At 34.1% G+C, this 27,383-nt stretch overlaps 1 protein-coding gene across 12 annotated transcripts in view; it reads right to left on the bottom strand.

The window, feature by feature from the left end:
• Positions 1–27,383, bottom strand: part of EPHA5 (EPH receptor A5) — a 330,528-nt gene that overhangs the window by 93,164 nt on the left and 209,981 nt on the right. For all 12 annotated transcript variants that reach the window (XM_033425564.2, XM_012532520.2, XM_033425566.2 and 9 more), the window contains 2 exons: positions 22,200–22,324; positions 9,797–9,956 (listed from right to left, as the gene is read on the bottom strand). In XM_033425564.2, the coding sequence (XP_033281455.1) occupies positions 9,797–9,956; positions 22,200–22,324 (285 nt within the window). The remainder of the gene's footprint in view (positions 1–9,796; positions 9,957–22,199; positions 22,325–27,383) is intronic.

Genomic DNA, 27,383 nt, shown 5'->3' with positions numbered 1-27,383 from the left:
CTGAGGCTTGATTTGTGACCCAAGTTGTGATCTATCCTGGAGAATGTTCCATGCACAGTTGAGAAGAAAGTGTAATCTACTGTTTTTGGATGGAATGTCCTATAAATATCAAAATCTTTCTGGTCTATTGTGTCTTTAACGCCTGTGTTTCCTTATTAATTTTCTGTTTGGATGATCTGTCTATTTGTGTAAGTGAGGTGTTAAAGTCCCCCACTATTATTGTGTTACTGTCGATTTCCTCTTTTATAGCTGTTAGCAGTTAGTTGCCTTATGTATTGAGGTGCTCCTATGTTGGGTGCATATATATTTATAATTGTTAGATCTTCTTCTTGGATTGATCCCTTGATCATTATCTAGTGTCCTTCCTTGTCTCTTGTAACATTCTTTATTTTAAAGTCTATTTTATCTGGTATGAGTATTGCTACTCCAGCTTATGTTTGATTTCCTTGTGCACAGAATACTTTTTTCCATCCCTTCACTTTCAGCCTGTATGTGTCCCTAGGTCTGAAGTAGGTCCCTTGTAGACAGCATATATATGGGTCTTGTTTTTGTATCCATTCAGCAAACCTGTGTGTTTTGGTTGGAGCATTTAATCCATTCATATTTAAGGTAATTATCGATATGTGTGTTCCTATGACAGTTTTCTTAATTGTTTTGGGTTTGTTTTTGTAGGTCTTTTTCTTCTCTTGTGTTTCCCACTTACAGAAGTTCCTTTAGCATTTGTTGTAGAGCTAATTTGGTGGTGCTGAGTTGTCTTAGCTTTTGCTTGTCTGTAAAGCTTTTGATTTCTCCATCAAATCTGAATGAGATCCTTGCTGGGTAGAGTAATCTTGATTGTAGGTTCTTCCCTTTCATCACTTTAAGTATATCATGCCACTCCCTTCTGGCTTGTCGAGTTTCTGCTGAGAAATCAGCTGTTAACCTTATGGGAGTTCCCTTGTATGTTATTTGTCATTTTTTCCTTGCTGCTTTCAATAATTTTTCTTTGTCTTTAATTTTTGCCCATTTGATTATTATGTGTCTCGGCACGTTTCTCCTTGGGTTTATCCTGTATGGGACTCTCTGCACTTCCTGCACTTGGGTGGGTATTTCCTTTGCCATGTTAGGGAGTTTTTCGACTATAATATCTTCAAATATTTTCTCAGGTCCTTTCTCTCTCTCTTTTCCTCTGGGACCCCTGTAATGCTAATATTATTGTGTTTAATATTATCCCAGAGGTCTCTTATGCTGTCTTCATTTCTTTTCATTCTTTTTTCTTTATTCTGTTCTGCAGCAGTGAAATCCACCATTCTGTCTTCCAGGTCACTTATCCGTTCTTCTGCCTCAGTTATTCTGCTACTGATTCCTTCTAGTGTATTTTTCACTTCAGTTATTGTATTGTTCATCTCTGTTTGTTTGTTCTATAATTCTTCTAGATCTTTTTTAAACATTTCTTGCTTCTTCTCGATCTTTGCCTCCATTCTTTTTCCAGGGTCCTGGATCATCTTCACTATCATTATTCTGAATTCTTTTTCTGGAAGGTTGCCTATCTCCCCTTCATTTAGTTGTTTTTCTGGTGTTTTATCTTGCTCCTTCATCTGGTATATAGCCCTCTGCCTTTTCATCTTGTCTATCTTCTGTGAATATGGTTTTGGTTCCACAGGCTGCAGGATTGTAGTTCTTCTTGCTTCTGCTGTCTTCCCTCTGGTCAGTTTGAACCATTTTTTAAGTTCCTTGCAGTGATTCATTTGTGAGATATTTCTTTTTTTTAATATAAAATTCAGTATTATTTTATAATTGGTTTATAACTGGAGTATGATTGCTTTACAATGGTGTGTCAGTTTCTGCTTTATAACAAAGTGAATCAGCTTTACATATACATATATCCCCATATCCCCTCCCTCTTGCATCTCCCTCCCACCCTCCTTATCCCATCCCTCTACGTGGTCACAAAGCACTAAGCCGATCTCCCTGTGCTCTGCGGCTGCTTCCCACTAGCTACGTGTTTTACATTTGATAGTGTATATGTGTCCATGCCACTCTCTTCTCATAGGAAATAATTCATCAAGATTTTTTACTATTTATTCCTTTGTTTGCCCTGACAGCATCAATAATATCTCCAACTACATCAGCTAAATTTAAAATATATAGAATTTATGGGATACTATCAATACCTTCATACTTGTTCATTCTTTAGCAGTGGTTAAAAAGAAAAAAGTAAGCCCAGTATGATTCATGATTATCCTTTTACATTTTGTTAAATTTTTTAATATTTAAAGATACAAACCTCTAGTCATGCATATTGTCTATTTTCCTATATATGTTTATTAAGAATTAGTTGATTTATACTGTAGTTTTGGAAGAATAGCTGCAGAATGTTTTGGGAATATTTAAAAGTAAATTTTGGAGCAATGAAACATACTACTATTAAAAGGATGTTAATTATGAAAATTAATATTCTTTAGTAAATAATATGTTTCTTTTTGTCAATTATTATATATTTACATCATCCTTGGAAACTTTAAGATAGTATCTGTTGAGAAATAATATTGTTTTCCCGTATTTTGCTTCCCCCACTCCTGGTTACAAATCCATATTACATAAATATTCTCTAGATACTTGCTACATATTTGAATCATTGATTTAATCATTGAGACTAAAGAGGTTTGTTAGAGACAGATTATAAGAGTTTCTAAGGCCAGGGTGAGAATTTTGGATCTTTCTCACACAGCAAAAAGTATCTGTTATCTTTCTTTATCAGGAGAATGTGATCAAAGTTATAATTTTTGATTTGTAATATGAGTACACAGGAGTTGGGAAACTTAAAACAGTATGGCAGTCAAATAAGCACATGAAACGATGCTGAACATCATTGGCTATTACAGATCTCAAATAAAACCACAATGAGATACGACTACTCCCCTGTCCAAAAGGACAAAATAAAATAGTGACAACACCAAATACTAATAATCATGTGGAGAAACTGATCACTCATACGTTGCTGGTAGGAATGTAAAATGGTACAGCCATTCTGGAAAACATTTTGTTGGTTTCTTACAAAATGAAACATGCAATTACCATAAGACCCAGGCAATTGTATTCTTGGATAGTTATCCCAGGGAAATAAAAACTTAGGTTGACACAAAAATATATACCTGAATGTTCATAGCATTTTTATTGATAATAGCAAAAACTGGTATCAGCCCAGATATCTTTCAACAGGGGAATGGTTAAACAAACTATGGTACATACATATCATGGAATACGACTCAACAATGAAAAGAAACAGATTTGATATGCACAACAACTTGGATGAATCTACAGGGAATTATGCTGAGCGAGAAAAAATTCCAAACTTAAAGGTCATGTACTGTATGATTCCATTTACAAACCATTTTTAAAATATCAAGATTTAAAAATGGATGTTTAGATTTTAGTGGTAGGTGTTTAGATTAGTTATGGAACAGGAGTTGTTAGTGAAGGCAGTAAGTGTAGTTATAAAAGAAACAGAAAATATGAACAGACCAATCACAAGTAATGAAATTGAAACTGTGATTAAAAATCTTCCAACAAACAAAAGTCCAGGACAAGATGGCTTCACAGGTGAGTTCTATCAAACATTCAAAGGAGAGCTAACACCCATCTTTCTCAAACTCTCCCTAAAAATTACAGAGGAAAGAATACTCCAAAACTCATTCTATGAGGCCACCATCACCCTGATACCAAAACCAGACAAAGATACTATGAAAAAAGAAAAATACAGACCAATATCCCTGATGAACATAGATGCAAAAATCCTCAACAAAATACTAGCAAACAGAATCCAGCAACACATTAAAAGGATCATACACCATGATCAAGTGGGGTTTATCCCAGGGATGCAAGGATTTTCAATATGCGCAAATCAATCAATGTGATACACCATATTAACAAATTGAAGAATAAAAAACATATGATCATCTCAATAGATGCAGAAAAGCTTTTGACAAAATTCAACACTCATTTATGATAAAAACTCCCCAGAAAGTGGGCTCAGAGGGAACTACCTCAACATAATAAAGGCCATATATGACAAACCCACAGCCAACATCGTTATCAATGGTGAAAAACTGAAAGCATTTCCTCTAAGATCAGGAACAAGACAAGGATGTTCACTCTTGCCACTCTTATTCAACATAGTTTTGAAAGTCCTAGCCATGGAAATCAGAGAAGAGAAAGAAATAAAGGGAATCCAAATTTGAAAAGAAGAAGTATAATAGTCACTGTTTGCAGATGACATGATACTGTACATAGAGAATCTTAAAGATGCCACCAGAAAACTACTAGAGCTAGTCAATGAATTTGGTAAGTTTGCAGGATACAAAATTAATGCAGAGAAATCTCTTGCATTCCTATACACTAACAACACAAGAACAGAAAGAGAAATTAAGGAAACAATCCCATTCACCATTTCAACAAAAAGAATAAAAGATCTAGGAATAAACCTACCTAAGGAGGTAAAGGACTCAGAAAACTATAAGACACTGATGAAATAAATCAAAGATGACACAAACAGATGGAGAGATATACCATGTTCCTGGATTGGAAGAATCAATATTGTGAAAATGACTATACTACCCAAAGCTATACTACTATCTACAGATTCAATGTAATTCCTCTCCAATTACCAATGGTATTTTTTACAGAACTAGAACAAAAAATCTTAAAATTTGTATGGAGACAAAAAAGACCCTGAATAGCCAAAGCAATCTTGAGAAAGAAAAACAGAGCTAGAGGAATCAGGCTCCATCACTTCAGACTGTATTACAAAGCTACAGTAATCAAGACAATATGGTAGTGGCACAAAAACAGAAATATAGATCAATGGAACAGGATAGAAAGCCCAGAGGTAAAGCCATGCACATATGGTCAATTAATCTATGACAAAAGAGGCAAGGATATACAATGGAGAAAAGACAGCCTCTTCAATAAGTGGTGCTGGGCAAACTGGACAGCCACATGTAAAAGAATGGAATTACAACACTCCCTAACACCATACACAAAAATAAACTCAAAATGGATTAAAGACCTAAATGTAAGACCAGACACTCTAAAACTCTTAGAGGAAAATATAGGCAGAACACTCTTTGATATAAATCACAGCAAGATCTTTTTTGACCCACCTTCTAGAGTAATGGAAATAAAAATAAACAAATGGGACCTAATGAAACTTAAAAGCTTTTGCACAGCAAAGGAAACTATAAACAAGACAAAAAGACAGCCCTCAGAATGGGAGAAAATATATGTCAATGAATCAATGGACAAAGGATTAATCTCCAAAATATACAAACAGCTCATGTAGCTCAATATTAAAAAAAACAAACAACCCAGTCCGAAAATGGACAGAAGACCTAAATAGACATCTCTCCAAAGAAGACATACAGATGGCCAAGAAGCACATGGAAAGCTGCTCAACATCACTAATTATTAGAGAAATGCAAATAAAAACTACAGTGGGTATCACCTCACACTCATTAGAATGGGCTTTATTGGAAAATCTACAAACAACAAATGCTGGAGAGGGTGTGCAGAAAAGGAAACCCTCTTGCATTGTTGGTGAGAATGTAAATTGGTACAGCCACTATGGAGAACATTATGGAGGTTACTTAAACAACTAAAAATAGAATTACCATATGACCCAGCAATCCCACTACTGGGCATGTACCCAGAGAAAACCATAATTCAAAAAGACACATGCCCCTCAATGTTCTTTGCAGCACTATTTATAATAGCCAAGTAATGGAAGCAACCTAAATGCCCATTGACAGATGAATGGATAAAGAAGATGTGGTACATATATACAATGGGATATTACTCTGCCATAAAAAGGAATGAAATTGGGTCATGTGTAGAGATTTGGGTGGATCTAGAGACTGTCATATAGAGTGAAGTTATTCAGAAAGAGAAAAACAAATGTCATATATTAACACATATAGGTGGAGTGTAGAAAAATGATACAGATGAACCGGTTTGCAAGGCAGAAATAGCGACACAGATGTAGAGAACAAATGTATGGACACCAAACGGGTGGACATGGGGGGCAGGGGTGGTGGTGGTCAGATGAATTGGGAGACTGGGATTGACATGTATACACTAATATGTATAAAAGAGATAACTAATAAGAACCTCCTGTATAAGAAATACATAAAATAAAATTCAAAAATAAAATAAAATAAAATAAAAAATAAAATAAATGGTTATCCCTTGGGGGAAAAAAAAGGGGGCAACAACAGAGATCCTTGTGAGTTGATACTATTCGATATCTTGACTGTGATGGTAAATACACGAACGCTCACAAGTGACCAGATTGTACAGAACTTAATTCATACCTGTCTATACACATACACACAAAGGAGTATGAGGAAGTGTAAGACTGGTGGATTGCATCAATGCCAATATCCTACTTTTGTTGTTATACTATAGTTTTGCACAATGTTACCATTGGGGATACTGAGCAAAGTGTGCAAGAGCTCTCTGTGTATTGTTGCATGTGAATCTACAATTATCTTGGTAAAATTTTCATTTAAAAAACAGAATAGCATTATTCTAGCCATTGGGCTATACAGATTTTTGAATCAAATAGGTAAGAATTAGATGAGAGAAAGTATATTGAGGAAAAAAAATCATAAAAGAAACACAAATGTGTTCAGTAAATCTTGGGCAAGTAGAGACTAAGAAAGATTCAGTGATGTTTCCATATTTTCAAGACAATTTATATTAAGGAAAAAAAAAAAAACTAAGAAAAAGAGCTAGCTAGGTTGGCTGGATGGTTTCATTCATGCTAGGTGTATTTGTTGGCATGTTTTTATCATCGCCGTTGGGAATAGGAATAATAAAAGGGGTCAATTTTAAACACATTAATTGTATGTACAACAAAATTAAAGTGGGTTACAGTCAGTTATAAAACATAAACTAAAACCTGACAGAAAAAAAGCTGGAGATTTTCCACCCAGATCCTCATGGTAAATAGTTTTTCTAAAATAAATATTTTGCATTCTTGTTTTTATTATTTGCATTTGGTTTTAGGGCTATATTTTTAACATAGAAGATAACGTAGAAGAAAAAGGAAAGCTCTTCATAACAATTTTGTAACTGAAGTATAATATAAATTAATAAGTTTAAAAAATTAAGCAAATCAAGAACATATGTCAATATATCATATCATGCAATTATGAACTGAATAATCAATTGGAAAATTCTTCGTAAAGTTTAAGTTCAAAGTAATGACTTTCAGATAATTTTTTGTCCTAATATACCTGAATGATAAGGTAGACTTTCCTTAACAATGGTGACTCATTAAAGCCAGGTTAACTGTCACCCACCAAATGAAAATTGCCAATAGCTTTGACAGCAAAAATGTAAATATGTTTAAGATACCATAACTCTTGACTCTAGTATTTGCAGATTGTGTTTTGGAAATAATATATGTATGTGAAAAATTAAATTATAGTATTAAGTAAATAACTGCTCAATAATATAATTGAAGTGATTTCACAAAATACTGCACAAATAGTTGTCAAATGAATGGTATATAACACAAAATGAAGTGTTATTTTAATAATAATTGTGTATCTTCTTTAACTCCCTATTAGAGTATAATCCTGGAGAAGGGAGGGATTATGCCTTAAAGTTATTTGAGTCACTCACAGTACCTAGCATGAAAAATCTTTTGATGTGTAGGGAGTTAATGACAAATTTAAAAATAATGAACAAAACTATTATCCTAAAATGGTTCTTGACATAAACATTCTAATCTTCAGAAGATTATTCTCTCTTATTCTTAGGAGAGAAGTTTCCATGTGTTACTCATGTATACTTCTCCAGAGTCTAGCAAAGCCAAGGACATAACAGGGGCTCAACACATTCTTCCTGAATTGTATCCAGAAGATTTCTACATGAAGGTCAAAGAGGGTTGGTATGTAACAGATACTTGGTACAAAGAAAAATTCATTCTTAAATTGTTTGCAAATACATGCACACAAAAGCAAGTAAAAATAAAATTCCACACTAAAGTTGAGGCAGTACATCCCTAAAATATTTTCATTATCTATTAATAATAACACTAAAATCTGATTTTGTAATAAAAATATTTGTGTGATATTTCTTTCCATCTAGAAGTTATGTAGGAAAATATTTAAAAGAAAATTTCAGGTGAGACTTTGTAAAATTATATGGAAAATGACCTCATTATTTCTCTCCATGATCAGATTGATGGGTATTGGCATACCTGGAAACTACTATTTAAAAAAAAAAGTAAGGGAAAGAGCATCAAATAGTCTGAAGAAAAACTAGTTGCTGAACATGCCAACATCCTAAAACTAAGTATAATTTTGTAATCTTTTAAAGTGAGATTTTTCATTTGTAAAATTATCCAAGCACTCGAGCATATTGTGAGATATTATTTACTCTATGGGTTTGTTCCCAGAGTTGGTAAAGCACATAAGCATAAATAGAAACAAGCCCTATTAGGATGGCCAGCTTATATAATACATATTTCATTATAAATCCAGATCAGGGTCCAAGGTATGACAGTGAATAATCCATTGCCAATATTATGGAAATTTTATGACTAATTACATTAATTCATATGAAACTTATTTTAAAAAGCTTTCCTAAATAGCATTAAATATTTAAATTTCAATATGTCAATTAAACTTCAGACATGGGACTTTCCTTTCATGGAAAGAAAATAATTTATCATTTTTCACCATGGCACCCTAATCTGTATAAAATCAAGTGAAGTCATACTTAGAAAGCTATTTTTAAAGTAATAAAAATTATCTTTTAGATAATTCAGTTAAACATGCTTTAAACAGAAATATATCTTCATTTTCTAAAGAGCTGTGTTATATAGGTTTATGAACATTTTAATTTAATAGCTCTCCTAATCATTACAAAGTAAATCTGATAATTAAGGTCTTGTTTTGTTGGTTTTCAAAGGGAGGAAACATGCATTTTATTTTCTTCATTTAAAAATAAGTAATTCTTACAAAACTTGACTTTAAAAAAGTATATATATGTATTGTATATGTACAAACAAACACATTTACACATACTTGACATTTCATACTACTTCTCTGTGTTATTTTCTTCATAACAAGACATTAATAGTGTCAGTTCTTTCATCTATGAACAAGGCAAGTTATTGCTTTCTCCTAATCCTGCTTTAAATGTGTGCTTTAGTACAAGTAAGTAATCTAAATATTTTGTTTGACATTAAAGAAGAAAAAGTTTCATGCTATTTTTACCATTTTATGAAAAGAAAGGTACAAGAAGGGTTTTCCAGAAATATTTCTGGACCCTCCACTCAGAGATGTTGCCAGAGATTTTGATTTTTTTTCAAAACAATCAGACTGGTTCCTTAGAGTACCATTTTCTTGCCAAACTCAATACTAATGAAAGTTCCCTGTGGAATTTTCATAAAAAGACTAAGCCTAGTAGCATTGTTCAATAAAACAAGTAAAAAGTAAATGGCAATAATTCAATAAAGTATGGCAACAGTGGAAAGAAAGTCTTTAAAAGCAAGGTTTAAACAGTTCTTAAGGATCTGATGTTTCATCTCCCTGTAGACTAAATGCTATGGGGATCGGGGACCGATGTGTTAACCCGTTAACCTCCCATAATAGCATGACAGATGTTTCCTACCTGAAGGAGTAATGCCTGGGAGAGAGAGAAGAAGATGGAGACTGACGGAATGCCCAGGGAGAGTATTGATCAAATGACTCTTTTCTGGTAACCATTATAGAGATATGAGTTGACAGTAATTAAAATGACTTACACACTGGGATGGTTTCAAACTCAAATCTTCGACTGAAGACACCATAGCCTGCTGCTGTGCGTGCTCGAATTTGGAAGACATATACTGAAGCTGGTTTCAAGCCCTCTGCGGTTATAGTTGTCTCTTTAGATTTGATAATTGTATAGCTGGTTTCTTGGTCCTTGGATTACACATGTATATGCAATTAAAAAAAGTCAAAAAATGAATTATTAATGACAGCAAAACACAGAATCAAAGATAAGAAAAAAATCAGAAACTAACAGATTTGCTATTAGTACAAATATGATATTTTACAAACAAAATCCTACGCATCCTAGTTGTGTTAGTTATATAGAACCTTAAAGTATTATCTAGAACTCATAGATGTAAGATATGTTCTCCACCCATCCGCCACACTTGCCTTGGGCAGAAACAGATATGTAAACTTTAAAAATAAAATTTCCAGGAGATACACTATTTTACAGATACACTAATTTAGTATTGCTAATTGTGAGCTTGTTTTTCTCATAAATGATTTATTGGAGTGCAACTAACATGCTGCTTGTTTATAGAGGAAGGTGACAATGTCTGATATACAGCCAGGTAAGACTTATGCCTTTTATCTTCAGTGAATTTGATTTCTTTTTAAATTTTATTTTATATATATTTTATTTTTTTAACATCTTTATTGGAGTATAATTGCTTTACAATGGTGTGTTAGTTTCTGCTGTACAACAAAGTGAATCAGCCATACATAAACATATATCTCCATATCCCTTCCCTATTGCGTCTCCCTCCCACCCTCCCTATCCCACCCCTCTAGGTGGACACAGAGCACCGAGCTGATCTCCCTGTGCTATGTGGCTGCTTCCCACTAGCTATCTATTTTATATTAGGAAGTGTATATATGTCCATGCCACTCTCTGACTTCGTCCCAGCTTACCCTTCCCCCTCCCCGTGTCCTCAACTCTATTCTCTTCGTCTGTGTCTTTATTCCTGTCTGGCCCCTAGGGTCTTCAGAACTTATTTTTTTTTTTAGATTCCATATATTTGTGTTAGCATGAGGTATTTGTTTTCCTCTTTCTGAATTATTTCACTCTGTATGACAGTCTCTAGGTCCAACCACTTCACTACAGATAACTCAGTTTTGTTTCTTGTTATGGCTGAGTAATATTCCACTGTATGTATATGCCATATCTTCTTTATCCAGTCATCTGTAGATGGACATTTAGGTTGCTTCCATGTCCTGGCTATTGTAGATAGCCCTGCAATGAACACTGTGGTACATGACTCTTTTTGAATTATGATTTTCTCAGGGTATATGCCCAGTAGTGGGATTGCTGGGTCATATGGTAGTTCTATTTTTAGATTTTAAGGAACCTCCATACTGTTCTCCATAGTGGCTGTATTAATTTACCTTCTGACCAACAGTTCAAGATGATACCCTTCTCTCCACACCCTCTCCAGCATTTATTGCTTGTAGATTTTTTGATGATGGCCATTCTGACTGGTGTGAGGTGATACCTCATTGTAGTTTTGATTTGCATTTCTATGATGATTAGTGATGTTGAGCATCCTTTCACGTGTTTGTTGGCAATCTGTATATCTTCTTTGGAGAAATGTCTATTTAGATCTTCTTCCCATTTTTGGAATGGTTTGTTTGTTTTTTTTTGATATTGAGCTGCATGTGCTGCTTGTATATTTTGGAGATTAATCCTTTGTCAGTTGCTTCATTTGCAAATATTTCTCCCATTCTGAGGCTGTCTTTTCATATTGTTTATGGTTTCCTTTGCTGTGCAAAAGCTTTTAAGTTTCAATAGGTCCCATTTGTTTATTTTTGTTTTTATTTCCATTTCTCTAGGAGGTGGGTCAAAAAGGATCTTGCTGTGATTTATGTCATAGTGTTCTGCCTATGTTTTCCTCTAAGAATTTTACAGTGTCTCGCCTTACATTTAGGTCTTTAATCCATTTTGAGTTTATTTTGTGTATGGTTTTAGGGAGTGTTCTAATTTCATTCATTTACATGTAGCGTCCAGTTTTCCCAGCACCACTTATTGAAGAGGCTGTCTTTTCTCCATTGTATATTCTTCTCTCCTTTATCAAAGATAAGGTGACCATATGTGTGGGGGTTTATCTCTGGGCTTTCTATCCTGTTCTATTGATCTATATTTCTGTTTTTGTGCGAGTACCATAATGTCTTGATTACTGTAGCTTTGCAGTATAATCTGAAGTCTGGGAGCTGGATTCCTCCAGCTCTGATTTTCTTCCTCAAGATTGCTTTGGCTATTCGGGATCTTTTGTGTTTCCATATAAATTATGAATTTTTCTGTTCTAGTTCTGTGAAAAATGCCATTGGTAGTTTGCTAGGGATTGCACTGAATCTGTAGATTGCTTTGGGTAGTATAGTCATTTGCACAGTGTTTATTCCTCTAGTCCAAGAACGTGGTATATCTCCCCATCTCTTTGTATCATCTTTAATTTCGTTCATCAGTGTCTTATAGTTTTCTGCATATAGGTCTCTTGTGTCCTTAGGTAGGTTTATTCCTAGGTATTTTATTCTTTTTGTTGCAGTGGTAAATGAGAGTGTTTCCTTAATTTCTCTTTCAGATTTTTCATCATTAGTGTATAGGTATGAAAGAGATTTCTCTGCATTAATTTTGTATCCTGCTAGTTTACCAAATTCATTGATTAGCTCTACTAGTTTTCTGGTAGCATATTTAGGATTCTCTATGTATAGTATCATGTCATCTGCAAACAGTGACAGTTTTACTTCTTCTTTTCCAATTTGGATTCCCTTTATTTCTTTTTCTTCTCTGATTGCTGTGGCTAAAACATCCAAAACTACATTGAATAATATTTGTGAAAGTGGGCAACCTTGTCTTATTCCTGATCTTAGTGGAAATGGTTTCAGTTTTTCATCACTGAGAACGATGTTGGCTGTGGGTGTGTCATATATGGCCTTTATTACGTTGAGGTAAGTTCCCTCTATGCTTACTTTCTGGAGAGTTTTTATCATAAATGGGTGTTGAATTTGTCAAAAGCTTTTTCTGCATCTATTGAGATGATCATATGGTTTTTCTCCTTCAATTTGTTAATATGGTGTATCACGTTGATTGATTTGCATATATTGAAGAATCCTTGCATTCCTGGGATAAATCCCACTTGATCATGGTGTATGATCCTTTTAATGTGCTGTTGGATTCTGTTTGCTAGTATATTGTTGAGGATTTTTGCCTCTATGTTCATCAGTGATATTGGTCTGTAGTTTTCTTTTTTTGTGACATCTTTGTCTGGTTTTGGTATCAGGGTGATGGTGACCTCTTAGAATGAGTTTGGGAGTGTTCCTCCCTCTGCTATATTTCGGAGGAGTTTGAGAAGGATAGGTGTTAGCTCTTCTCTAAGTTTTTGATAGAATTCGCCTCTGAAGCCATCTGGTCCTGGGCTTTTGTTTATTGGAAGATTTTAAATCACAGTTTCAATTTCAGTGCTTGTGATTGGTCTGTTTATATTGTCTATTTCTTCCTGGTTCAGTCTCAGGAGGTTGTGCTTTTTTAAGAATTTGACCATTTCTTCCAGGTTGCCCATTTTATTGGCATATAGTTGCTTGTAGTAATCTCTCATGATCCTTTGTATTTCTGCACTGTCGGTTGTTACTTCTCCTTTTTCATTTCTAATTCTATTGATTTAAGTATTCTCCCTTCTTTTCCTGATCAGTCTGGCTAGTGGTTTATCAATTTTATCTTCTCACAGAACCAGCTTTTAGTTTTATTGATTTTAGCTATTGTTTTCTTCATTTCTTTTTCATTTATTTCTGATCTGATCTTTATGATTTCTTTCCTTCTGCTAACTTTGCGGGTTTTTTTTCTTCTTTGTTCTCTGATTGCTTTAGGTTTAAGGTTAGGTTGTTTATTTGAGATGGTTCTTGTTCCTTGAGGTAGGATTGTAGTGCTGTAAACTTCCTTCTTAGAACTGCCTTTGCGGCATCCCATAGGCTTTGAATTGTCGTGTTTTCATTGTCATTTGTTTCTAGGTATTTTTTGATTTCCTCTTTCATTTCTTCAGTGATCTCTTGGTTATTTAGTAGTGTATTGTTTAGCCTCCTTGTGTTTGTACACATTTTTTCCTGTAATTGATAGCTAGTCTCACAGCATTGTGGTCAGAAAAGATACTTGATACAATTTCAATTTTCTTACATTTACCAAAGCTTGATTTGTGACCCAAGATATGATCTATCCTAGAGAATGTTCCATGAGCACTTGAGAAGAAAGTGTATACTGTTGTTTTTGGATGGAATGTCCTATAAATATCAAATAAGTTCATATGGTTTAATGTATCATTTAAAGCTTGTGTTTCCTTATTTATTTTCATTTTGGATCATCTGTCCACTGGTGAAAGTGGGATGTTAAAGTCCCCTAGTATTATTGTGTTACTGTAACCATTCAGCCAGTCCATGTCTTTTGGTTGGAGCATTTAATCTATTTACATTTAAGGTAGTTATCAATAAGTGTGATGCTATTACCATTTTCTTAATTGTTCTGGGTTTGTTATTGTAGGTCTTTTCCTTCTCTTGTGTTTCCTGCCAACCAAGTTCCTTTAGGATTTGTTGTAAGGCTGGTTTGGTGGTGCTGAATTCTCTTAGCTTTTGCTTGTCTGTAAAGGTTTCAATTTCTTCATCAAATCTGAATGAGATCCTTGCTGGGTAGAGTAATCTTGGTTGTAGGTTTTTCTCTTTCATCACTTTTAATATGTCCTGCCAGTATGGGGATTCCCTTGTGTGTTATTTGTTGTTTTACCTTGCTGTTTTTAATATTTTTTCTTTGTATTTAATTTTTGATAGTTTGATTAATATGTGTCTTGGCATGTTTCTCCTTGGATTTATCCTGTATGGGACTCTCTACACCTCCTGCACTTGACTATTTCTTTTCCCATGTTAGGGAAGTTTTCAACTATAATCTCTTCAAATATTTTCTCAGTCCCTTTCTTTTTCTCTTCTCCTTCTGGGACCTCTATTGTTCAAATGTTGGTGCCTTTAATGTTGTCCCAGAGGTCTCTGAGGCTGTCTTCAATTCTTTTCATTCTTTTTTCTTTATTCTGCTCTGCAGTAGTTATTTCCACTCTTTTATCTTCCAGGTCACTTATCCATTCTTCTGCCTCAGTTATTCTGCTATTGATTCCTTTTAGAGAATTTTTACTTTCATTTATTGTGTTGTTCATCATTGCTTGTTTCCTCTTTAGTTCTTCTAGGGCTTTCTTAAATGTTTCTTTTATTTTCTCCATTCTATTTCCAAGATTTTGGATCATCTTTACTATCATTACTCTGAATTCTTTTTCATGTAGACTGCCTATTTCCTCTTCATTTGTTTGATCTGGTGGGTTTTTATCTTGCTCCTTCATCTGCTGTGTATTTCTCTGTCTTCTTATTTTGCTTAACTTACTGTGTTTGGGGTCTCCTTTCTGCAAGCTGCAGGTTCGTAGTTCCCCTTGTTTTTGGTGTGTGTCCCCAGTGGGTAAGGGTCGTTCAGTGGGTTGTGTAGGCATCCTGGTGGAGGGGACTTGTACCTTTGTTCTGGTGGATGAGGCTGGATTTTGTCTTTCTGGTGGGCCAGACTGCATCCGGTGGTGTGTTTTGGTGTGTCTGCAACCTTATTATGATTTTAGGCAGCCTCTCTGCTAGCCGGTGGGTCTGTGTTCCTGTCTTGCTAGTTGTTTGTCATAGGGTTTCCTGCAGTGTAGCTTGCTGGTCGTTGAGTGGAGCTGGGCCATAGCATTGAGATGGAGATCTCTGTGAGAGCTTTTGCCATTTGATATTACGTGGGGCCAGGAGGTCTCTGGTGGACCAATGTCCTGAACTCGGCTCTCCCACCTCAGAGGCTCCGGGTTGACACCTGGCTGCAGCACCAAGACTATGATTGTGGAGGCTTGGTGATTCCAAAATCTGATATAGTAGGCCAGCAGGCCAGAGACTCTGGGAAGAGTTGCAGCCCAAATGAAGGCCACTGGCAGAATCCCTTGAATTTGATTTCTAAGCATATTTAGGGGTTGGGAGAAGGAATGTGAACTTCACTGGAGAAATTTAATTTTAACTCACTAAGTCGAAACAGTGAGTTTTAAAGAAAAATTTCACATAAGCAAAATATTTTTTTCCTTTTTTAAAACTTCATTTTTTTACTCTCATGTGTTTGGGCTGGGTTAGTAGTGAATGGAGATGAAGGGGGAAAAGTCACCTAATAGATAGCTTTGGAAAGTGAAACAGAGAGGAACTATTCCTATTTTGACTGCTAACAGAAGTCTAGACAAACCATCTATAACTCCTCATTATCTCTGAAGTTACCACTCTGAATATAAAGTGTTAGATACTTAAAGATTTAATACACATTCCCTGCTTTGAACTTTCTCTTCCCTTATGTTTTTCTGTGTGAATTTTTGGCTAAGCTTGTTTTTTCCTTAAGGTCTTTTCACATGTATTAAATTTCTGATAGATATTATAGGATGAATTAAAGATAGGTTATGGTTAGAGATTTTATTCCCCTTTTTTAAGAATTGGGCTTTACTTAAAATAACTTATTGATGCCTGTAAATCATTATTTTCTAAATATTTCAGGGAATTTTGTCTTTACAAGCAGAAAAAATGTATTGATTTTTTAAAAAGATCCAAGGGAAACAACATGCAAAGGATTTATTTTTCCTAAATGAGAAAAAAAAATGAAAACAAGAAAATAACATTTACTTCTCAAGTACTCTAGTAGGAATAAGGTTATTATTTAATGTTCATAATGCTATTAAAAAGTAAAACAAATGCAAACCACACTCCTTGTTCCTTGAAGTTTACAGCATGCCATGCTGTGCCTTTAGTGTGAACATTGAAATCACGTGCTAAAACACAGCAAACCCATTTTTACTTTATCCTCAGTTTCCTTATCTGTAAAATTGGGATAAAAATTGGTGGCTGGATATTCTCACAGAAATGTTGTAAGAATGAAACAGATAATGCAAGTGAAAACATGTATTAAATTGTAAAGCACATGTTTTAATTGTCATAATTATTATTTTAATTTTTTTCTAATTTGACACATCAAAGTCAACTTCTAACCATATTCTATGCTACCACCAATACAATGTACAATAAACAATGGGTAAATATTCTTCCCTTAAAGCAGTTTACCATTCCTCATTTAATACGTTCAAACATATAAAATTTTCTTAGGGTTATGTATATCCAAATTTCTCTATAGATAGATATGGTTTAAATTCTAATCCAAATAGGTTTTTCTGATTCAGTCTACATAAACAATTGATCTTTGTTTTTTTTTTAACACTCACGTTAGTTTAAGTGCCTAGTCTCTAAAGTGCTTAGGAAACTTTGTTAGAGTTTTCAAAGAATTTAAAGTAGAAAAATAAATTCTATAAAGTTTTACCTAGTAATGTCAGTCATTTTCTTCACTCAGAAATATTTATTGATCTTGTCTACTCTATTACCCCTTCTGTTTGCTAGGGGTAGAACAGTAAAAAAAGCAGGCAATTTCTTGATGTGTTCCTTTTAAAAGGGGTAAATAGCTTCTATAAACTATTGTAGTTACTGATAATCTGAGTACACTCAAGTTTATGACTGAATGTGTAAGACTTTCTTAGTAATATTATCCTTTCCAGTTTGGCTGTGATTGAATCAGTAATTTTCAGTAAAAAATGATAAAATATATGTTCGCTACTATTTGCATTTTGTTTAAAGGGAATTTGAGTTCATGAGAAAAATCTAGACAAAACTGAAGTTATGATTCTGGTATATTTGATATAATTAGTATTTTTACATGAAGTATTAACATTTATATGTAAAGTAAGATTTTTTTTTAATGAAAAATAGCATAAGAATATCAGGGTTAGAATTCCAACCATGTTATTAACTAAGTACATGTGTAAATGTGGGTATGCAACTCAACCTAAGTTTTTTTCTTCTTTAAAATAGAATGAAATTATTTATCAAGACTCTGTGAGGACACAGAGATAGAGATAATATACATAGCACCCAGCACAATCTTCTGAGCATTAGAACTTCTAGGTAAATTTGATTTTACCCTATAGCATGATGGCAAATTCTTCTACTGAAAAGAAAAAAAAATTTTTTAAAGCTTACATGATTGTAACTCTTAACTATTGAAAAAGTAGAAATTGATAATTTTGTCAAAAATAGAAAAAAAATCATTGCAAGGAAACTGGAATGCTGTTCCTTGAAATAAATGTATAATGTAACATCAGTTGATTATACAAAATTATACAGCATTCCGTCTGATTTATCTGTTAACATTATGTATGTCTCAGTGGTTCCTTATTGCGGGTCTAATGGTACGTTGTCTATCTGAGTTAGTTGAATACTATATTATTGAAGAGACTTAGCGAATATATCTAAGGGATCAAAACCCATAAATACACATTTTGAATCCTCGAATTATCTTCTAAAATTTGCTTCTGATCCACTCCTTTAAATCATCCTCATAAATTTCTCCATTTCACAAACCTATACACACATCTTCAACACCCACAACCAAATGTTGCCAAGTCCTTGGTCAGGGTAGTGGTTTGCTGCCTTCATGCCCCAGCTGAGCAAATGAGCTACATTCCCCAGCTGCTTAGCAAACACTGTTCACAGGCAGCGAGGGGAAGGAGCCAGCTGGCAAACACCCTGCCAAAGGGCAGCTTCCCTTTGCCTCTGTCTTTAATTAAGAGATGGCAATGGGCCCATCACCATGCAGGAGCAGAGAGGCCCAATGACCTCTATTAGAGCAGGGCAATCACAGGCAGAAATGCCAGCTGGCGAATGTGTGAGCCCTGGAAAGCTCTGCCACCTGTGTCTGGCCAAGAGCCATCCAATAAAATGGTGGTATCATTCTGAAGATTCAAAATGAGCTCTGGAAACCTATCAGGACCCCCACCTCAATACATGGTATAAAAGCTCATTATCCTTTTTTTTTTCCTTCTTAAAGTGTTAAAAAAAACCCAACCTTTTTGTGTATTTTACTGGTGTGCTCAATAATTTTGCTTGGCAAAAAAGTTGGGAATTAGTATCTTCTCTGTAAAATGGAAAACACTGACCAAAAGTTAACTTCCCCAAAATTATATATAAGGGTTGCTGCGTTAAAAGCATGTAGGTAGGCAACTTGTGTTATTCATTTATTGAGAATATGAATAGAAATCTTTTCTCCCCAAATCATTTTTTCTTACTTTCAGTTATGCAGATAATAGAATGTATTAATACAGCTTTAAATATAAAATATTAAGTGTAAAACCAAATTTTACTGAAATAAATATAAACATGAACTATAAAGAAAATATTTCCACAACATGGATAAAATTAATTAGAATCAACATTAATAGAAAAGGACTCTGCCCCACCACTTGTTGAGTGAATCCTTGTTTTAACAGAAGCAGCAGCTTAAAAGAAAAAAAAAAAAAGATAAATCCTTGCTCTTAATGAATATTATGTATATGAGACTCATGCATATGCTGGGAAGTAAGAGTAAAAACAATCGAAGGTTACTCATAAGGGGAAAAAAGTCAGGACAATTTCCTTAAAGACGAAAAAAAAAGGATATGGGAGGGGGAAGGGTAAGCTGTGACAAAGCGAGAGAGAGGCATGGACATATATACACTACCAAATGTAAGGTAGATAGCTAGTGGGGAGCAGCCGCATAGCACAGGGAGATCAGCTCAGTGCTTTGTGACCGCCTGGAGGGGTGAGATAGGGAGAGTGGGAGGCAGGGAGATGTTAAGAGGGAAGAGATATGGGAACATATGTATATGTATAACTGATTCACTTTGTTATAAAGCAGAAACTAACACACCACTGTAAAGCAATTATACTCCAATAAAGATGTAAAAAAAAAAAAAAGACAAATAAACTCATTGGTCCATCTAGTTGCTTCAGGTAAAGAAAAACTATGCAGGAAAACAAGTACTTATTAAACTTTTAGTCGTCCTGCTGTTGAACTTTATTTCATCTAAGATATGTATATTCAAATATATAGTTTTCATAGTACAGTTATTTTAAAATGTCATTATGCACCTCAACTTCTTTTAAAATCAATTTTAATTACAATAAAAATCTGGAAACTTAAAATGTTTACAAAAGAATTCATAAATATATATATATATATATATTTGCCTAGCTTTGCATTAGTATGCAGTAATAAAGCTTACAAAAAACTTGAAAAAGGAATGTAAACATTAATTTAACCAATTGTTTTTGGATACAGCATGTGCTTAAATTGTAGACTTCTAGCATTGGCAATTCAGTTTGGACCACTACTCCCAGAGAAACGGGAATCAGTGAGGGTATTAATATTATAACATTTTATTTGGTTTACCCTATTTTTTTTCCGTAAACACTGTAAATCTTATTGCAACATAGCTTTGTCTCAGAGGTATTTTCTTAAGACACTCTTGGTGAATAATGTATTAAATAATATATATATTTTTGAAATATAAGTATCTTCATTTGTGTTCCCTAATAATCCACTAGTTACATGTAATGCCACCAGCAAATCATTCCTAGAGACAACTATTTCAAACATGATAATTGAGCTTTTATTTATCTATTTATAAAATGAATATATGAATATTGTATAGATATCCAAAACCTAAAAAGAATGTAGATAACCTCACTCTCCCCCACATAAACTTGGCTGTTTTGTTCTCTGTTGTATCTTTACACAGGTAATTGTTGAATCAATGATGAACGAAGCAATTAAAAAGTGCTATGAATTGGGACTTCCCTGGTGGCACAGTGGTTAAGAATCTGCCTGTTAATGCAGGGGGCCCGGGTTTGAGCCCTGGTCCGGGAAGACCCCACATGCCGTGGAGCAACTAGGCCCGTGCACCACAACTACTGAGCCTGCACTCTAGAGCCCATGTGCCACAACTACTGAAGCCCACGTGCCTAGAGCCCATGCTCCACAACAAAAAAAGCCACGACGAGAAGCTTGCACACCACAACAAAGAGTAGCCCCTGCTTGCAGCAACTACAGAAAGCCTGTGTGCAGCAATGAAGAACCAATGCAGCCAAATAAATAAATAAATAAAATTTATTTTAAAAAAAAATCAGTTGCAAGAAAGTTTTTTAACAAATGCTATGAATTACTTCAATGTATTTCAATGTTTTATCTATAATCTTTCATCTATGCATATAAATGGAATGTTGAATTTTTAAGTAACTTTCATTAACAGGATATCAGTATTTCTCATGATACTTTTGCATTAGTATAAGTGGGACCATTCACTCCCCCTCTCGTTTCCAATGTTCTACCTTGGACAATTTCTTAGGTATTGCAGAGTAAGTTTTTGAACTTCCACCCTTTTCATTCTTCCCTAAGAGAGAAGGAGCGATGTCTCTGGGAGTTTGGGAGAAGCAACTGGGTAAGTGTGGCTGAGCCCTTCCTTCCCTTCTCTTTTGGGATCTGCTTCTCTGCATTATGTCAGCAATCTTTTATACTCCTACCTCCATAGGACACATATGTCTGGGCCAGGGTCTCCTATCCACCTCTTAGAGACTAGTTTGGGCACTCATCTATCTTTATCTGGTCTATTAGAACTCAGGTTGTTCTAAGTAGTGTATGCCATTCAGATCTAGTCTGTACAAAAAATCACAGTAAAATAGGGTGGGAGTTGTCGCTTCCAACATGGAAGCAACAAGGTGGCTACATATCTAAGCCAAATATTCCAGTCCAGCTTTAGAAATTATAAGTTCATCTTTAGTTTCCACCTGTTTATTCCTTTATCAATAGCTCATTCAGTTGTGGATTCAGCAAAGAGGAAGAGGGATGATTACTGCCTTTAGATTTCAACAACTATTATGGCAAAACATGTGAGAGTGGACCTAGGAGCCAACTCAGTGAAGAAGAGGAAATCAAGAAACTATAGGGAATGGGAAGCATACACTTCCAATTTTATGCCCTCAAATTTTTAAAATAAATTTTATGCTACAGTGTTAGATTTTTGTTATATTTTAAAATTATAAGGTACATATACACCTTATCTGCCTATACTTCCTTAATAGTATAGGTATTATGCAGGGTTACTGGCCATAAGAATGTGTTCTTCCCTGTGGTACACTGCAGTTACTACTGAAGGTTAACAACTCCAGTGTTTGGGACACTTTGAAAATGTCCTATGATTTCATCTTTTAATGCTGTGAACCCTCGTTAAGTTAATGTTAGACCCTACGGCAGTATCCTGGCGGTGTAAACTATTTGGCAGCAGCAGAACACAAATAAAGTGCTCCCTGTACACTTCCAGCTTTCATAATCATGACTGCAAGTCAATTGTCATTGATTTACACATAAAATTCCAACACGCTTTTCTATAAATTGGATAACTGCAGTTGCTAAAATTAAAAAAAAAAAGAAGAAGAAAAGATATTCTTTATTCTTAGTCCCACCTTTTCAAAATATTTGATTTCATACTCCAGGATGATTCCATTGGGGCGATCTGGCTCTTGCCAAGACAAAGAGATGCTGTTTTTTGCAATTTTCCCCTTTTTCACATTGGTGACTGGAGAGGGAGCTGCAAAATAAAGAGTAGCATGATTAACAGAGCCTTGAAATTACACCTGTCTATAATGTATATTGGGCATTCTTGACATGTAGAATAATAAAAATCCCAAATAATTAAATTTTCATTTTACTTGGAAACAATTATACTTTATATACAATTTTTACAGACTTTGAAGTGTTTTAAAAAAATATAAATCAACTAATACCCTGAGAATTTTCTATAATAAAATTGTAGTCACATAGAATCTTAAGTCTACATTTTCTCTATAAAGTTTAGATACATAAACTATCTTACTTTTGATAAAATAAAGATGTTCTTGATGACCTTATGTATATTCTATATTCCTAAAATTTGTGGACTCTGTATAATATATCCCATTACACTAATAATACATAATTATCTATATTACCACATTTTTACAGCATTAAAACTCTTATAATTTCTTATTTTTGAAATCATATGGGTCCTATAACCACTGAAATTCATACATTAAATATAGTGGAGTTTTTCTTAAAAATATGCTATTAAATGTGTTAATATATTGAAAACAATAGCAAATAAAAGAGACATTTTCCTTCATTTCCATTTCCCCAAATATTTCAATAGAAATCACAATCGTTTATGGTGTTCATTGCTATTTGCCAGTGTCTATTAAATGACACTGATGAAAATAGAAAAAAGATATGCTATTTTAGGTATATCTGAATATTTTGAATTTGAAGTCACACACATATGAATATTTATTTCAATATCCATTTTTTATCAATTTGCTAAGACTTGTATAGACTCTCGGTTTGACACCATAAAGAGGTATTGACAAATACTTTTCTTGATGTAGATAACCTTTATTTTTGTAGTTTTCAGCTTTTATAGACAACCAAGGAAAAAAACCATCATGGACTACTGGATGGTATATATATATACACACACACACACATATATGTGTGTGTGTGTATGTATAAAGAGATAGAGAAATAATATATAATATACATATTTTATATATAAAATACATATTTTATAATGTATATACATTATATATACATATATATTTATATAATGTATACATATAATAAGATGGAAAAGAGGTCAGCCATAGTGAGTAGTGTATAACCACAGGCTTAGCCCTATGTGAACAGTATTAGACATCTGGTGAGATTAAAATTTAAAGATATGTTATATACATATATATGTATAGTATTTCTAACTATTTTAATTTCCAGCAGTGTTCAGACAAAGTAATACACTCTAATTCATCATGTTTAATTATTTTTTCTACACCTCCAAAAATGTAATCAAATCAGAGGCACCACTTTGAGCAACAGACTGCAAGAACAAAGTTTAGAACTGTTTGGTGAGCCCCATACTGGCGTGACAAGGGTGTGGGGAAGAGGCTCATCATTTAAAAACAGAAGTGAGATCCTGTCACTCCTCTGTGTCTCTCTGTTTCACTGCAGAGTGAAAGCCAAATGTGCAAATGCATACAAGCATCACTATGGCTCTCTACATCTCTGACCTCATCATCTCCTGCTACCTTTCTTCAGCAGCTCTACCCAGGCTGGCTGTCTTTAGGCACTTCTGACACACTACTGCCTAAGGATCTTTGTATTTGCATCCTATTATTCAGAGGTGCTTCTCACCCTGACTTCTCCAGGGCTTTCTCCCTGCTCCGGGTTTCTCACTGAGACCTTTCTTGTCTGTTCTCTACCTCAGCCCCCCTCACCTCACCATGCCCCACCATGTTTCTTCAGTGTTTTATTTTTCTCCCTAGTTCTTGAACTTCCACCATCTGATATTCATATCTTAATTCTATATTTGCTTTTTTCAGTCCTCTCAAGTAAAATGTAATTTTTATGAAAGCAGGGATATCGTTTATTTCATTCACAGCTGAATCCCTAGATCTAGAACAGCACCCGAACAGAGAAGGATTCCATAAATATGTATGGAATAAATGACTGGTGGTAAAAAATCAAATATAGAGAAAACCTTTATTTTTTATTATGTATTATGTCAACAAACTCATCTATGAAACGTGTGAAGTGTCTTTCAATAAAATTAAAATAGAGACAGATATACTCTGTAAGAGCAAAATTTGTTAACTAGTGTTTTCTAGTGTTTTATGTACTCATAATAGGGTGATGATGACTTTGGTACTATAAAATGTACTTTTATTCTTTTAATCATAGCACTTTTTGTGGTATTCAGATTCAGAGGATGCATAATTTCAGCCTTATCTGCTTTTCTTAAACATGTCCAGCTCCACAAATTTTCTGGACTACTACAGAACACATAGTGTGCATACAAAGCTAAAATTGTCTAAAAGAAGTTTTGAAATTGCAGTGTATTTACTTCCACAGAAACTTTACTGGACTGGTGGTTCTCACAGTCACATTTTGGCATAAGTTCAAAGTCCCTATTGATTCCCTCATGAGGGAAAAGTCATGCCATATTTGATATTGTGGACAAAGCATTCAGAAGACATGGAAACAAGAAAGAGGAAGCTATAAGCCCCCTAGCTCATCATAGTGTTTGTAGCAAAATAGCAAATTTACTGACAGAAACAGGAACAGAGAATTAAGCAAGACAGTAGAATTTTTTATTATGTACTTTGTTCAGTAGTGAATACCTTTATGAATTATCTTAAATTATAAACTATACTCACTTTCCCATTACCACTACATATTTTTTGCATTAGACTTTAGTAAAGATCCAGACAAAGACTGTCTTTAAAGTTCTTCACTCATTTTACTACATTGCAAACATTCTCATTTTGATTGATGTATTTCTTGTAGGTAGCTATCAGTTTTCACTTAATAAATTGATAGTGCTGCCAACTTTCTATTCATAATTGCATTTAACATGTATGCTCCATGAAGACAGGGATTAATTTGGTTTAGTTCACTGCTATATTCCCGGCACCAGAAAATTACTTGGCATATAGATATTTCATAAATTTTTATTGAATGGAAACATGCATGAATGAATGAATGGGAAATACATACATCATCATTTATCATTCAAAACCGAGTTTTTCTCATCTTACTTGCATATACTGGGATCTTATTATTTGGAGATTTATGCTTTATTTTAAAGCAATCAATTCTTTAATAAAATAATCAACCATTTCAACATGAAGCTATCAAATAAACATCAGCACAGACATAACCAGCTTAAAGCGGAATTCTTTGTTATTTACTTACATCCATCAAAGTTAAACATAAACTGTATGGCTTTCAAAGACTGTTTGATTTAATAAACACCATTGTTTTCCAACTTTGTTGTCTCAGAGGCTAAATAATATCCTTTAAATCATGGTTCAGAATGGATGGAGAAGAGGAAACCACTTCTCAGCTCAGAGTAATTCAAGAATAATTTGCTCTGTGACAAGACCATCTCTGCATCATTTGTGTAAAGCTGATCAAAGTGGGGACACTGACAGCTCCTGGAGACACAATGATGATGTGCAAATTGTAAATGTAAGCACTCTTACCCTACTGCAAAGTATTTTACAGATAATATGTACATTAAAATAACTGTAACCAGATTTGTCAATTGCAGGGCATGTTTAATTTATTTCATTCATCTCCCTCACTAATACCGTCTGCTCATTCTTTATCTACTCAACCATTTATTAAGTAAGACTGGAACAAAATGAGAATTATGACACAGAGCATTGCTGCTTGTAAAATTGCACTGGATGATGTTACATCATAAAACTATTACCATCCTAGTGTAAGAAGAACAAAAATACTAGGAATTGAGTTGTGAATAGAACAAAATAATTTACATAGCTTCTAAGTTTCATCTTATGTGGAAACATCCCAAATTGTTTCTGTATTGTAGCTTCTATATTGGAGGTGAACTTTGAATACCACTATAATAAAGCAAGATATTTATCCCTTAGTAACATTTCCCATTATGGGCTAATTTGTCTAATTGAACTTAAAAAACTTAAATTGAGAATGTTTTTATATTTATAGAAAGATTATTAAAGTAGTACAGAGAGATTCCCTGTATCCCACACCTAATGTCCTCTATTAGAAACATCTTTACAAAAAAGTGGATATATGTATAACTGACTCACTTAGTTGTACCACAGAAACTAACACAACATTGTAAATCAACTATACTCCAATAAAAATTTTTTTAAAAGATGTTGTAAGATGTTTCCTACAACAGTACAGTATATTTATCACAATTAATGAACCAATATTGATACATTATTATTAAAGTTCATTTTTATTCAGATTTCCTTATTTTTACTTATTATCCTTTTTATACCCCAGGATCACACTCAGTATCTGCCCAAATTATTGTCTCTTCAACCTATTTACTTATTTGTTTGTTTAATCATTTATTTATATTCATGTGGAGTACGGACACATGGGTTTTTTATACGTTAGCTTATAATCTAATACTTTATTTTTTACTCATATTGTTAAAGGTTTGGCCATTGATTACTCTTTCAGTTAGCTCCTATGTCTCTTTGACATACCCCTATCATCCCGGGTTTTTCTGTCTGTTTTCTACATCACTTTCTTTCTCCCTGGCACTGCAAGACCAGATGCGCTAGGTCCATCTTGTTTATTTATTGTCCTCAATCATAGAATAAGTAATTTCTCCTAGGAACACTGGTTTCTTTTATTGGAGAATTCCAAGGTCTGGATAAGTGTGCTCCTTGCTACTGGGGTTTTGTTTCTTGGCCCTCTCAGCTGGCAAAGCCAGGAAATAAATGGGTGTATGTTAACCTGTGTATATCTGTAAACATTTCTAAATATAACTATATGTGTGTGTATATATATATATATATATATATATATATATATGTTAAGCTAAACATAAGTGTAAACTGATGTCACCAACTCTAATCAGTTATCACACAGATTATTCTATCTTCTTCACCCTAACTTATCTGTAACCTCCTACTTCAACAGTGGCTCCCACCATCTGCCATCCATTTACTTAATTGTTTAATTCCAGTATATAGGTCTAGTGGTTAAAAATTGCCAATCTGTGTCTGTTTGACTTATTGATAATTATATAACGTAGAAATCTCTAACATCTCAATGGC

This window comes from Orcinus orca, chromosome 4 (assembly GCF_937001465.1).
Source record: "Orcinus orca chromosome 4, mOrcOrc1.1, whole genome shotgun sequence".
Taxonomy (NCBI): domain Eukaryota; kingdom Metazoa; phylum Chordata; class Mammalia; order Artiodactyla; family Delphinidae; genus Orcinus; species Orcinus orca.
This window is presented reverse-complemented; position numbering and strand designations above follow the sequence as displayed.